We start from the raw sequence: 14,885 nt of genomic DNA on the forward strand, positions 1-14,885 counted from the left end.
GGAAGTGGATCTTATTGCCAATTTCTCAAACTAATTGTCAGCAGTCAGTAACATAAAACCAAACAAACAAAAAACCCCAAGCAACATTTTCAATTTGTACCAAGACTGTCTGATCACACATAAGGGTATTACCGATTTTGCAAACTAGTTTATATTTGCACACCAGGTATTTATTTTCAAGAGTGAGATTATATTAACTGCAAATATGATTCTACTCTGTCTGTTCCTCCCCTAAGGAATTTCAGATCCCTTAGAGATGCTGAATTACTGAACACAATCAAAATGAAAACTCCAATGCACAGTACTGAAGGAAATATCTGCACTGGATGGTTTTGCATTTATTTTTATCTTGTGTACCTCCCTTCTCTTGAACAACTTAAAAATGATTTCATTTACCATTTCAATCCATTTAAAAAACAGAATTTTCAAGATGACTATGTCTGTAGGAAAAACTGCTTACTAAGTATCATTTAAAATTGTTCAAAAGTAACTAGGAAAATAAAAGAATAAGAGTATCTAAATTATTAAAGCAGAAAACGACAAAAAAATCCATTGCACTTTAATGAAAGAGAGCTAGGAATACTGTCCGCATCATTTACTGTCTGATATAGCATAAGCTTGTAATTAAATAAATGAAATTCAAATGTGATGTTTTTTCTATCACTTCGAAAGCTCACGTTGCAATACACTGCCTTGCTCATATAAATGTATATATACATGCATGTCCACACACATGCATATAACAGACACACAACTCTAATTCTAACAGCATTAAGTCATGATGACCCTAAAGAATAAATACTACTAATTGGTCCACCAGCTACTTTAAACAAATTTTCAGGGCTGTCACTTGGGTGTTACCAGCTGTCAGAACAGTATTTATTTTATTTTCTGTAAGCCTTGGCTCACCTTCCCTCATATACCACAATTCGCAAACACGCTATGTGGTTGGTCCTAAAATATTTAGCCTATGATTTTTTTTCATTTACCTCTGAAAAAGAAATGGAAAAGAAAAAAGAATCTGATTGCGAGTCAACTTTGCAGTAACACTGCACAACCAGTATATTGGTGTCTAAGATACAACACCTCATGTTGTTTTCTCTAGAAATGAAACGATGAAGTATGTATCTAATTTCAGTATGTTCATGATCATTTACATAGGAAAAATACAGTACAATTAATTTTTACTATTTCATTTCTGTCAGATTAATTCACAATTTATAGAAATAAAAACCAGCATGTGAATAAATGAAAAATAAGATCTACAGAGTCTAAGGCTCTACACTGCGCTGGAATTATGCACCCCAGTACAAAAACTGTCACTACAAGTGACTTTTAGATCATGGGGAGGAGGGGGAGAATAAAATACACTTTTGTACTTACCATTAGTGATCACTTGAAAATCTACATGAATTTTAGTTAGCAAAAAATGAAACAAGCATTGATTCTTTGAGGACAAGTCATAAACAAATCCCACAGTAACACAGCACTGGAAAAGAAGAACGTCAAAAGGCTTACCAGGGCTTCCGATTTAATTGTTGGCCTGACCATAAAGTTTGGGTCAGGATGCAGCATGACTGGTTTAGAGACTATTGGTACCCCTGGATGTCGTTGAGTAGGAGGACTTGGAGCAAGTTGCTATGGGGTTAATTTAAAGAAAATTACAATTCATAATGTAGTTCGTGCAAATCCATCATTTCACCAAGAACGCTTCAATTCAAACAGTTTATGGTAATGCACTGAATGACACTAATACAACAAAAGGCTTACAGAATTATTTTAACTAAGACTTACAAAGTCAACAAACCAAAACATAATTTCTCTTGCATCCAAATCGTAGCTTTTCTCCCTAAACTCCTCACTTCACTAGCAAGATTATGGAAAAATCTCATCCCTGCTTTTGGCATTTATCCCATAAAGGCAATGAACTGAATAAGAAACTACAGGGGGAAGAAAAATGCTACAGTTGAGTGTAAGAACATAGTGAACCTGAAAATGAGATTTTAACTAATCTATTGCTAAATAGACCTTGTAAGATGAAATTCACCAGGACTGCAGCGATCAGCTTTCCACAGAGAATTTCAAGATAGCTTATCTTGACTTCAGAGCAAGGGTTAGTTACGCTAATTACCTACCCTTGACTCTACAAAGCGTGGATACCCAGAGACATCTGAGACATAATCATGCAGCATGTACTAACCCCATTGTACACTTAGTCAAAATTCCCACTGACGTCAATCATAGTTTTATTCTAGAAAAGAGTTCAAAACTGAGCCCCATGGGTTTAGTTTCTGACTTAATCCCAGCAACTGTCTGCACACTTTTTTCAATGTTTCTCATAGGAAATGTGATATATTCCAGATATCACTCATATAGTACAAGCTGTATCCTCTGAAATTATTTAAATGGCTTCCAGCAAATTGGTTAAGCCACTTTTTTTTTTTTTCCTTGGTAGGGGAATTTTGGGCATGGGCTTTTTTCGTTTGTCTCCCCAGCCCCCATTTAAAAAAAAAAAAGTTTTGGAACCAGATCTTTTAAGTCCCTGTGGATATCCCTCAGCTAACATTGTTCCACACCACAAAATACATAGTATTGTTAAGTTTTCTGATCTTAAAAGAATCAGCAGGTTCACAAATATTGACCCGTTTAAGTTGCACTGGAACTGGATGATTCCTCCTAGAGTTGCACAATTTACAGACAGTCTTTCCTACAGTGCCTCAGAATGGGGAAACCTGACATCCAGCCATACTTAATCAAAATCAGGGCAAAGAGTTATCAAACAGATGTTTCTTCTGAAAAGAAAGCTTACTTCTTAGAACCCGTTACATTTAAAATATAGTTTGGTCCTAGCTCCTTTTGTCTGTCTTGACAGAAGAACAAAGTCTGTGCTCCGTGACATGCAGACAACACACAAACATGGACCATGTGTTGCTGAAGTGTTGAAATATGAAGTTCTCAGACCACTAAGAGTCACTTCCACTACCTGGTATTAGGTATCTTGTAACACATCAATGGATCCACACACATGAATGCAAGTGCTGAATTTTAAATAAATCAACCACGCAGAGTCAAACCCTTGACATTAGCATTACATGGGAAGTTCATAAAACTACAGCCATTATTAATGGTACACGACATACCAGCGGATTGCTTGACACAGAAGATACTTTGCCGACGTGGGAGGTGCTTCTTACAACCTAAACAGTAGCAGACTTAGTACTGGGTTCATATAAAGCATACAGCTAGCAATAATTTGGAGAAACAGATCCATTTATACCAGGTATTTTAATAGTTAGTTGTAAAGAATGTAACTGACAGGATTTAATTCCTTGTCAAGTATTTGTTCGAGCTGAATTTAAATGATCTAGGAAAAAAATCCCACTTAGCAACATAGAGATGATTTACCAGTTTGAGTAATATTAGAAAAGTAAACTTGTGGGACAAGAATTCTCTTTTTTTTGGTTTTAGCAGGCATAATCACTGAAGTCAAATAAGTGCACTGCTGCTTCTTATCTGTGGTGTTAAAAACCAACTTGTTAAAAAGCAGCAAGGATAAGTTGTCCAGCTTCTGCTTTTTCTTCCATTTCTGAAGCCACAGCAGGAATACTGAGTTATCTACGTATAAACAAAGCAGCTTTGGCTCATTATTAATACTTTGCTACAAGTTTAATCTTTCCTCACGTACACTAATTATATTCAGTGAAAACCGACTTATTTTTGAAGGCTACATCGTTGTTGTTGTTACCAGATGTATTTTTCCTGAATTATTAACCTCTTTAACATATCTAGCAATGAAAAACTGCCAGAAACACATATACAAATATAAGTGTTTGGGGTCAGATCCAATATGGCAGTTCCTGTATTTCTTCTTCTATCTGAATATTTCTATTAACATTAGGAGAACGTATTTCTCCTCTGAATGCTAGTATTTTGTACACTTGTGTCATTTTACATCATTTTTATTTTGCAAGTAACTTGGAAAACCTGTTACGTATAAGAACATCTGACATCTCCATTTCAGTGGATCTAGCATATTCTTGACACTTCAAACATACAAACCACATAGATCGAGCACTATCACAGGTCTACTTAAGTTTATAAGAAGAGAGTCATAGTTCACATTAGGGCAATTATTCATGTTAGATATAATCTGCCAGTCCCCCCCAAGAAGTGATTAACTTGCATATCCTTTCCCACTCCAACCAGAATCATGCAAAGGCAAAGCCTAGTATTTCCAAGTAAACATGCAAAAAAAATGAACACCAACAATGCAGTCAGTCAATCCATGCAGAAAAATGAATAGGAAAGAAATGACCATACGGAATCCTCTTCTGCTGTTTGAAACACACAACCTTCTGCCACAAAAACGAGTACACTAATCCCATACAGGGCTCAGCAAAGATAATTATGGTGAAACAGCTGCCACTTCTCAGGTGAGCTGTGGCACAAGACTTCTTACATTTGATCATCTTTTGGACTGAGATTGAAAGAAGGATAAAGTCAGAATGTTTTCTCAAAGAAATCTTGAACTCGGGTGGGCTAAAAAAGTCAAACCTGATTACCAGCTCTTGCTCATTTATAAGTATTTTACTGGTAATTTATACAGTGTTGATGTTTTAAAAGTTTGACTTTCTGATTTTAAGCTAATTTTCTTTGTCCACCTAACAAAGCAATTTGATGACATATTTCAAACACTTTCACAAGTCATTTTCACTGCACAAATATTTTTCTTAAATTTAACTATGACTTAAATCTGCTGTTGCCATTGCTTATTTTTAATGTATGTTTAAACACTCAAGTCCAAATTGTCTTTTTAACTGATACATTCTGCCCTAGATACCTGCATGTGGTAGGATTATGTGTGTAGGGAGGAGAAAGCAAAACCTCTTGACTTAAATGTAAAATAAAATAAAATAAAAAGTACTTCTAGACTGCATTCAGTACTACAAAACTACCTCATTCCTTTTTTTAACATTGCATATGACAGATGGGTAGATCCAGTGGATAAAGTGGGTGATGGAGCAGGGCAGGGAGGCCAGGCAGGGGAATGGTAAAGGTGCATGCATCCAAACAGATCATGAGGTCACCTGGGAAGCTGGTGTTACTGCCAGGGCTGGACCTCTTGAAAGTGGAACATTTGATGTAGGAAGTGCATGAGCTGATGATGCTGGAGTAACAGTGGGGGGGGGTGGGGGTAGTGGAGGCGGTGCCACACGTTGTTTAGGCTTGTCAACTTCATCTAAGTTTATATCATCAAGATCTGTGGTATGAAGCTGCAGGCCACCAGCAAAACGCCGCATTGATGTGGCAGAAGGAGAAGCAGAAGGACGTCCACTTGCCAGCTATGTGCAACAGAACAGAAATCTGCCTTAACAGTTCATCTGCCTGCAACAGCTCTGAAGAAATAAATGGCAAATCCTAAAACATTGCTCAGCCTAACTGCTCCTGCACAGGAAGCTCTGGGCTTGTCCCGCACAGAATATACATACACTTTTTCTCTAAAAGCCTTTTTAAAAGCACTCCCTGGGATTCCCAAGAAGTGTTGTGACAGCAGCCTTGGCTGTTGGGGCAGGGGGAATGACACAAAAAAAAAACCAAACGAAAACACCACCACCACCACCCCCCATCCAAAACCAAAAAGCAAACACATAAAAACCCCACCTAACTGCATGGAGACTTCAGAAGGTAAAACCATAGGACAGGACAGATCACAGAACTCTTGCCTCCAAGTCTTGTGAAGAGAAAGCAAGAATCGCTCCTTGCAAAGGTGATTATATAAAGAGAAAGTAATTGAAGATAGGCCCTGAAATTCCATGCTATTAAAAAAGGGAAAGGGGCTAAAGTCTGGTGTAAACATAACCAGACATTAATACAAGAGCTGGAAGTAAGCTTACACAGCTAGCAAAAATTTTCAAGTGCTATGAAATTCAGATCCTCAGGAGGTTCTGGACTTCCTAATTTCTGCTTATCAACACCAGATGCATTGTGGGGCTAACAAATTCCAGAGTTCGAACTAAGCAGCTCACCCAAAAAGTAAGTTTCTATATGTGAAGGATTCTACATTTGCTGCTAGAATTGCTAATGTTTCTTTTACCAGTGCTCGAACTGATGTACTTAAGACAATCCAGTTGATACTCTTGTGTTTAGCCATTTTGTAGGCTCAGCTGAGGCATGAGCTGTCTTACAGACACATGCATCAGTCTAATATAACAACACTTCCTTTGAGCGGGTATCTCTGTAGACATTCTTTGGGATCTCCTTATCTGCCATACTCCCCCCCCTTGGTACTAAAAAATAGGTATTTCTTTGACAGAGGTCAAGAGATCTTGACTGCTCTTGTACCCAAGTAACAGTTCAAGCCTGTAGTACCTGAATGTTGTTCAGCTGTACCTATCCCCCAGCAGCGTTCTGGTTTTGCATTTTGTACAAGTTTAACTGCTTGGGTAGTTTTGTAAAAGAATTGTAGTAGTATATTTATGTATAATGTAATAGAAGAATTGATGGAGCAAATACAGCACAGAATGCTTGTCTTAAATAAGGGTAGAGTTCTGGAAACAGAACAGTGATTTTAATCTGTAACATACCCTCTCACTTTACAAAGTAAGTGGGACAAAGATCCTGCAGAACACAGGCAGCCAACTTAATGTAGCAAGAGAAAACTCAGCATAATCATTTCACTGTCCTAGAGACCTGCACCGAAGAGCCACACGGGTCTGAACCTGCGGCCAGGAAGAAAAGGCCAGCTGCCTTTTTCAGAGCTGCTCCACACTGACCCGGAGGAAATGCATGCGAGACCATTCCCCAAGGGTCCCCTTTGTGGCTGCAATTTCTCGGGGATCCCATGGGAGTTCAGCAGATTGCAGTGTTCCTCTTGAAAGCAGCTGTGCTTGGAAGAGAGCCAAAGCAGCAGGACGGTGGGAAAGCCTCACTCCACATCTAGAACCATCAGGCTCTAAGGCACAATCGCTATCTTCAACTCCCTTCATTTAAGGGGACAATTAATAATACAAAACCAAACCCTATTCTTTGGGAGTTTCTTACGTTTTCTTAACCTGTACCTTTATTCCATGCAATACAAGGAAGCATCCAAGAGCTCATTGTCAATTATGTTTTTATTTTCATGGGGTACTAAAAAATATGGCTGGGTATTCTAGTCTCAGGCTTTTTTCTTGGTAGTATGTCCCACCTAGCCCAAACAGCTCATGAGCCAATAAAATTTTGCAGCGCCAATATACTTTAAAAGGACAAAATAAAGCCAGTTCGTTAAAATAGTAAAAAAAAAACCTCTGTAAAATACTGGAACAGAAAGTGCTATAGAATGTAATTCAACAATTACTGACTTTTTTTCCCCCCTCCAAGAATGAAGGCTTTAAGGGAAAGATCAAGACAGATTTTTCTCTGCAAGCACCTGTTACTTTTAGGAGACTAGTGAGTTATTTAGAGATCATGCAGTATATGGAGAAGCCAGAATTTTACCTCAGGAGACTCATTCTCCACAGAGGAAATCTGTTCTAAACGTGTCTGACAAAGTCTTTCCACCCAGTGCTGCACCTTTTCTGATTCTTCCAGATCTTCTCGTTCCGTCTCAGATACCTTAACCATAACATCAGTGCATGAAAAAAAGTTCTAGGTATAGTTACAATATAAATATGTTTCAAAAGTATGAAATGCCATTTAAACTAGCTTTAAAACTAATTAAGCTTGAGAATGATTTCCTATGTTGCTGTCTTTCAATAAATTCATCACTACACATCGACACTCATTAACTGCAAAAGTATCTTCATTTGGGCAAAACCTGACTGTAGAAACAAGCTAACATGGGAACAGAGTTTTCCAGTGAAACAGCAATTTTTTAAACTTCATTGTCTTTGACATAATTAAACAAGTGTCTTGCTAAGAAAATTCCACTAAAGATTCAGCTCACTTTTTCAATATAATTTTGCACTTGATAGGAGAAGACAACATACCTCTTGCACGAGACGATTTATCTTCAGTTGTTTTTCTTTCTCCAACATGCCTTCTTTCTCTTTGGCAAGTTTTTGCTCAAACTCCATTTCCTTTTTATTCTTCTTCTGTTCACACAGACTGTCACTTTTTGACTTCTTTTGCTCTTTCCCTTTCTGGGAAGTTTTGATGATTTTGTTTTTCTTTTTTAGTTAAACAGATTTTTACATCAGCTACAAACATTGCAAACCTCAAGCTCAGTACATGAGTGCCTGCCTTGAAAATTTAATTACAGTCTATGCAAGTACGGGGTGGTCTTCTAAAAGACTATCTAAAGTCCATTTCCCCAGCAACTTGTAGGAAATGAAGCCTTATTTGGAGGGCCTCTGCACAGTCACATAAGTTGGACAAGATTAGACAGTTCAACATTTTTGCTCCTCTGCAAAGTTACATTATTAGGGCACACCGGCCCACTTTGAATATTTAGACAAGTTTTGGGTAGGTCTTGATTTGCCACTTCTCTTTCTAGCATTTTTATATAAATAGAAGACCAACTGCTTTCAGGTGACAGATGCTCATGTATAGGTAGATGTGAATATTCTATGCATAAAACATCTTCATGCCTATGTCCTAGAACCAGCATCACATGCCTTAATATAACCGAAATAAGCAATTGTAATGAAAAAGCTTAGATCAGTACAGAAACGGAGTTGCTCCCAGGAAAGAACACTGCATCACGAAGACCAAATAGCTCCTACCAACACTGGATAAAATCTAGTCACATGAGTGAACTAATACAGCACAAAGCAATTCTAAAATTTTACACCCTGCTCATTTCTACTTTAGTGATGTCACATTTCTGCTACCCTCTCCTGCTTGTACTGGTAGGGCCTAGTTCATATTGGAAAGCTCATCTCCTCCTTTTACTTATGGAAAAAGTAAAAAGAAGGAGCAGCTGGCCACTTATTGTCAAGTACTACCAGTGCCCAGGGAGACTATGCTTCACGTTGGATTTTGGTCTGCTCATTTTTATCAGCTATTGCCATTTCATGGTGGTTTTGGGAATTCAAAGCATGAACATGCTTCACCTAAATAGTATTAAACATCTTCCTTCAAGCTTTTACATTTAATATTGATAATAAAGCCTTGGAAAACAGATATTTCCCCTGGCAGCTACGAAAGCCAGTTCTCCCAGTCAAGCAGTTAATTGATCAAAGTACTGCTGAGTTCAGTGGGATGTTGTCTATTGCTTCATGGTTAAGTGGTGGTGGGAATTATTTTTTTTTTTTAATGAATAGTTTTTGGAGACAAATAAAAAAAGCTTAAATCTAGCTTTTCATGCTAATAATTTAACATTAATATAATTCTGTTGGTATGCTTTATTCAGGACTAATTATTTTTTACCTTAAAAACTGCTCATGTTATCTTATCCTCTAACAAATTAGAAGACACATTTAATACTGTCTACTAAACGTAACATCTGGCAAGTCAACCTGCAACAACCCCGACCTCCTCAGGCACCCTGAGTTCTCAGATGAGACATATGAACTCTTCTTGATGCTTCTACCCCAGTTAAGTACTAGCAGCCATCACACAAAACCCCCACCACCACAACACACAAAACAAAGCCACAAAACCCCTATAATACGGCTAACATACACTGAAAGAAAGAGAATAAAACAACAGCAGGAATAAAGTATTATTTGAAATGCTTATCATTTGAAATTGCAACACTTAAGCCGCAGCTCTACAGATATAAAACTACTCTATCAAGCTTAAAGTTTTTCAGGGTTTTTTTGCTCATTCTGTCACATACATGCCTAAAAGCCTTTTGCCTTCAGCACTCCTTACTGGGAGATTTGCAAAGGTGCAACTGGGAACTGCATACTTGGTTCCCATTCAGTTTTTGTCTCTGTACCTTTTAATACATTATTCTGAGGACTTTTGGAAAACACAGACACGTGCTGCCCACCTGTACTGAACAGCTTCTGCAAAGTATCGACATACAATTCCCGCTGCAGCTGACAGAATTGAAAAGTCCAGAGTATTCCAAAGGACAAACTCCTAGGCAGATGCACCTCAAACACCTTAAATTTTTCACACATTAAAAGAAACATTTGACTATAAAGAATGTCTAATCATAACAGAGAACAAGAAAAAAAATTAAAATGCACAGCAAATTTACGTATCAAACCTTGTACCTTGCGGATTGTGGGAAATTTTCCTTCATATCGATAAAACCATCCAAAAGCTACAAAAGGTAAAGGAAAAGTAGTTTTTTTTCAGAAAAGTCAAGGACTTGTTCGGATTCAGATCCATCCAGGCTGATAAATTGTAGTCAGTTACATGTATCTGAAGGTGCAACACCATAGGTTCGGTATTACTTGACAAATTCTTAGACAACTTCTTGATCAATTGTGCTAATACATTTAGTCATGTTACCCATATATTATTGATATACATTTTATGTTAAATAAAGCAAATGCAACAAGTAATCTTCATACAAAACCATACAGCCATACGTACTGCTAAGATTTCTATGGTCAGAGTCCTACCTTATACTAATTTTAACAATCATTCTTAAAATGAAACAGGTATTCAAACTCATTCAAGCTTGTGGCAGAACACAGTGGTGTTTGCGGCGACAAGAAAAGCTCTGTTTCCTAGGATAAAATATTTCAAGCCAAGTGCATAAATATTAAAAACCACATTGCTAAGTGAAAACATACAAAAGAATCTGTTACCATAATTTTACGTAAGAAACACTGATAACACACACTACTCTCTATAATCCATCTTTCTGTAGGATTGATATATTTTATTTGTATCAAGGTATCTTTAGAAAGCAATGACAGCAACAGTGTCACGACCTTTCATCATTTACCCAAGGACCACGTATGTTGCCCTAGCAAACCCAAATGATCAGTTCAGTGTCAAGACTGACTGTCAGGAGGAAGTGAAACACAGGAAGAATTTGAATCAGGATAGGAAGTTAAGGCTGAGCCGCAAACCTGTTTGTCCTGCTTCATGATCACTTCATCCATGTCATCTGTTTCAAGTTGGTCATGTGCAACTCCCTTTAAATCTACTAGAGAAACAAAGGAGGAAAGGAGTGAGGAGATAGAAGTGACAGAGGTTCTCATGAAAGAGAGATCAGCAATGTGCGACTAGAAGTTTCCATGAAATTAAAAGAAGTTAGCAATGGGCTATCCTTCCGCATAATTGAAAAAAAGTGAGGACCTGCTTAAATCAAATCCATTTCCAACTCCTCCAACCCTAAAGAGCAGTTAGGATCTGCACGTGGCCAATTAGTCTGTTCTGCTGTGAAGGGAAGCCTGCAGAGGTGGTGACTTCCTGTATCATCAACAGTTTTGGGGTATCTTGGCTTCAAAAATAAGTATCAGCCTTCTACTGCACTGTCACTGGGATAAATGCTACACAGAGGAAACGCTATCCTGAAGAATCATGAAACTAAAGGGATAGAAGATGGCTGCAGGAAAAAATATTTCCCATCTCAGTTTCTCATCCATGAAAAGTTAAATGACTTCCCCAAAGTCACAAAAAAAATAATGCAATCAGGTTAGGAACTGACACAGGTCTCCCTTAGGATAGGCAACAAGCACTTTCTACTTTTTCCTTCATCTAATACCATTCTAATACACTCTTCACATACTACCTGGAGCTTCCAATTTAGCTTCTTAGCTGCCAATTAAGCTCCAAGCATCTTAAATTCCTTTGGACAACTAAGTCTGACTTACACTTCAGGAAAACTCTTCACGGAAAAGTTGCAGTGTACAAACAGTACCTCCTCAGTCTCTCGACTAATTCTGAAGCAGATTGCCCAATGATATCAAATCAATTTTCAGTCTGTGCAGACTACAGTCTGTATATGAAAGATGTGCTGCAATGGATGACATGAGGAAAAAGACAGGAAAAAGGAGGACAAAGGAGGAAAAAGAAATAGATTCAGTAAGGAAAATCATAGTAGGAGGGGAACAGGAAAATCACAGTAGGAGGGGAATATAAAAAACAAAAAGTAAGGAAAAGGTGTTCAAAAATCTACAGGTAATCCACATTTGAGAAAGCAGGATTTTTTCCACTCTGACAGATTGTCTATTTGAGATTTTAACAGATCTGCTACTACACAAAACAACTCATGGACAGATGACTGAATTTTGCAAATTCTTAGAAAAGTGCCTAGCTTTCTCACAATTAGGTCACTAGGAGTTGAATCCAAAGTTCCAGTTGCAGGCTTTTAATTAGTACATGCTTACATGCTTTGCTACCCAAGCTGTCAGCATGCAAGATTATTTTTGCACCAGTTGTAAACATCATCATACCATCACCATTTCAAGATAATTGTCAAAAGAACATGAACTGGAGAAAGTTATATGCAGAAAAATGATGTGGAAAACTTTAGCCTGAGAAGGAATAAATTAGATGTGGAAGACATGCTGGCAAGAAACAGATTTGCCAGAAGATCTAGGAGAAACACATAAAAAGAGTCACTGAATCTTAAGAATCTTTGATTTTTCTCTTTTTTGTTTCATTTCTCACTGTTTTGCAACAATAAATTCTGTTGCATTTTTTATGACATTCAGTATATTAAGTTGTTCACTCTTCCTCATGGAATAGAAGCAAGGGAGCCTCAACACACTCCCAAAGACTGTCAAAGTAAGGAAGGACTGAAGTCGTGCTGAAGAGATGAGGGAAAAGATATTTAGATTTTTCTGCAAACTAAACATTGAATTTATTTCCTCCAAGCCAAAGCAGGGATTTCATATCTATCTTTTTTAGTTAGAGGGAAGAAGAAAAAAATACTCAAAACAATAATCCTCACCCTCCATAATACAATGCTTTAGAATAAGGGAGAAGAAAAAAAAGTAACAACAGGAACAGTACAAAGTGCATTCATTCACTCCAAATGAGACTGCAAATCTAGTACTAGTTTTCTACCTTCAGACAATTCACCTCCCCAGATGTCTTCTTAAATACAAAAATAATGTAAAATTATTTGCTGATATGATTATTTCAGAAAGCTCAAAGCTAATTCCAAATAAAAGCAAAACCACAAAAACTTTTGCCCCTTCTTCATACCTTTATTTAGAGAAGTAACAAAAGCCAGTTAACAAAATGCATGGGCATTTGTTTAATGTATTTATTACTATAAATAATATTTTCTTCATTGAGATGAAAGCACTCATATGTATAACACCTTATATTTGAATATCAGCTTATCCACATAGACATATCACATAAAAAATGCAGCACTACTTCCATTTGGGCATATAGTGGAAATCAGCTCAAGTCTACTGATGCAAGAACTGCTCTGTGAAAAGGCTGACAGGCAAAACACTGAACAGAAACAACATCGAAAGCCATGCATCAAAACCCCAAGCTAAAGAGGCTGATAATTCAGACAATTTCTTAGTGAGCTTTATTTTTTTTTTTCTTTTTCCTGTGGCTGCTGCTTCTTAAAAAAACCCATGACTGGTTGAGTGGACATAGAGTTTGTAAGCTAGTTAAGTAAGAGCTATTTAATCTACCATACGCATTCAGCATGAAAATAACCAAGTGATAACTCGCTTACCTTGGGCACAAATTGGTTATATATTCCATACAGCTCAGTGATGTGTCTGTAACATACTTTCCCTAGGAAGCAGATCAAAATTGCTTACTTACTTTTGTTTTTGGAACGAGGGGCAGAGTGCACTTCTGCAGTTACAGTTTTTAGAGATTTGGGAGGTTCTTTAGGACCCCAGTCTTCTTCCCATTCCTTTTTAAATTTCTCTTCCTCTGCTGTTATCCTGTAGGGAAAAAAACGCAGCTAGGAACTCTTGAATATAAAACCAGCAGTATCAATATAAATTCATTACAATTATTTAGTGTTCAGCATGTCTGCATTTTTCTCTTTATATCAAAGCATAAGAAACTGCCTCTTTCCCCAAACTGAATTCCTTCCATCAACCTAAGTTTCATTTACTAAGCTACTAAGATAATTTTTAAAATACAATGTAACTGAGCAAAATATTTAATATTGAGATTTCTAAGGCCAGTCATATAAACACCTGCACAGATACTAAGCCTGGAGTGATACACTACAATACTGGCCGTCATCTTAGCTGAAGCCAAAAACCATCTCTTACAGAGTCATTTTTAGAACTGGAGAGTATCTATATAGAAAAAAAGTTTTCACTAAAATACAAAGTGGCAGAACATCTACCAAATGCCTAAATCAGATGTTACAATGGCAAAATATACCTAAAAAGTGCGCGTCTTATTTCTACATCTTATCTCCATTTTGATGATTGCTTCCTAAACACATAGTTATGGGTTACACTAACAAGTGACTCTTCCCAAAAGCAGCTAAATAGTGTTGAGACACAAACCACATAAATTCAGTATTCTAGGAAAAAAAGAAAATAATTTACAAAATTGTCACGCTTTGTAAAACAAGCAAATGACCTAGAAGGCACCATGATCAAAAAAAAGGACATTATGAAGGAAAATTCAGCTAATCCCAAGGTCACAAGAGAACTGCCATATAACTTCATAGCTTGTAGCTCATATATGGTGCCTTTAAGTGATCCAAGGTCTATTCTTGGCCGTAGGCTGCCTTGAACTGGTGAACTGATACATGGTGCAGAGGTTTACCAGGTCTTAGATATATACGATGTTATTTATACTTGCATTATCTTTTGCATCTTTAAATTAGCTAAGGTAAACTAAAAAAAAAAATTCATTAAAATTTCATTTTAATGTAAAAAAAGGAAAAAAAAATAAGGGTGGGGTGTGTTACAATGTAGCCTGAAGTACACAGAGTTAAGAATCTGCCATTTAGGCACATTAGAATTTTCTTCCTAAAGTGTATGCAGGATACTAATAAAGGGCATGGTGAATTATACAAGGAATTCCTGCAGAAAGGATTTTAAAAACGGAGG

General features: G+C 37.1%; 2 protein-coding genes across 5 annotated transcripts in view; both read right to left on the reverse strand.

The window, feature by feature from the left end:
- LOC130156411 (harmonin-like) overlaps positions 1-14,885 on the reverse strand; it is a 51,434-nt gene that overhangs the window by 12,559 nt on the left and 23,990 nt on the right. For 3 of the 4 annotated variants that reach the window (XM_056354880.1, XM_056354875.1, XM_056354879.1), the window contains exons 14-15: positions 13,627-13,751; positions 10,956-11,032 (exon numbers count right to left, since the gene is read on the reverse strand). In XM_056354880.1, the coding sequence (XP_056210855.1) occupies positions 10,956-11,032; positions 13,627-13,751 (202 nt within the window). The remainder of the gene's footprint in view (positions 1-10,955; positions 11,033-13,626; positions 13,752-14,885) is intronic. The other variant, XM_056354878.1, reaches the window with a different exon arrangement.
- On the reverse strand, positions 3,527-8,939 carry LOC130156412 (harmonin-like). The gene is made up of 3 exons (XM_056354881.1): positions 7,968-8,939; positions 7,477-7,593; positions 3,527-5,342 (listed from the first exon to the last, which is right to left on the reverse strand). Exons 1-3 carry the CDS (start codon positions 8,052-8,054, stop codon positions 5,076-5,078), a joined length of 471 nt encoding a protein of 156 aa, XP_056210856.1. The 5' UTR covers positions 8,055-8,939; the 3' UTR covers positions 3,527-5,075.

Source organism: Falco biarmicus, chromosome 10 (genome assembly GCF_023638135.1).
Source record: "Falco biarmicus isolate bFalBia1 chromosome 10, bFalBia1.pri, whole genome shotgun sequence".
NCBI classification, from domain to species: domain Eukaryota; kingdom Metazoa; phylum Chordata; class Aves; order Falconiformes; family Falconidae; genus Falco; species Falco biarmicus.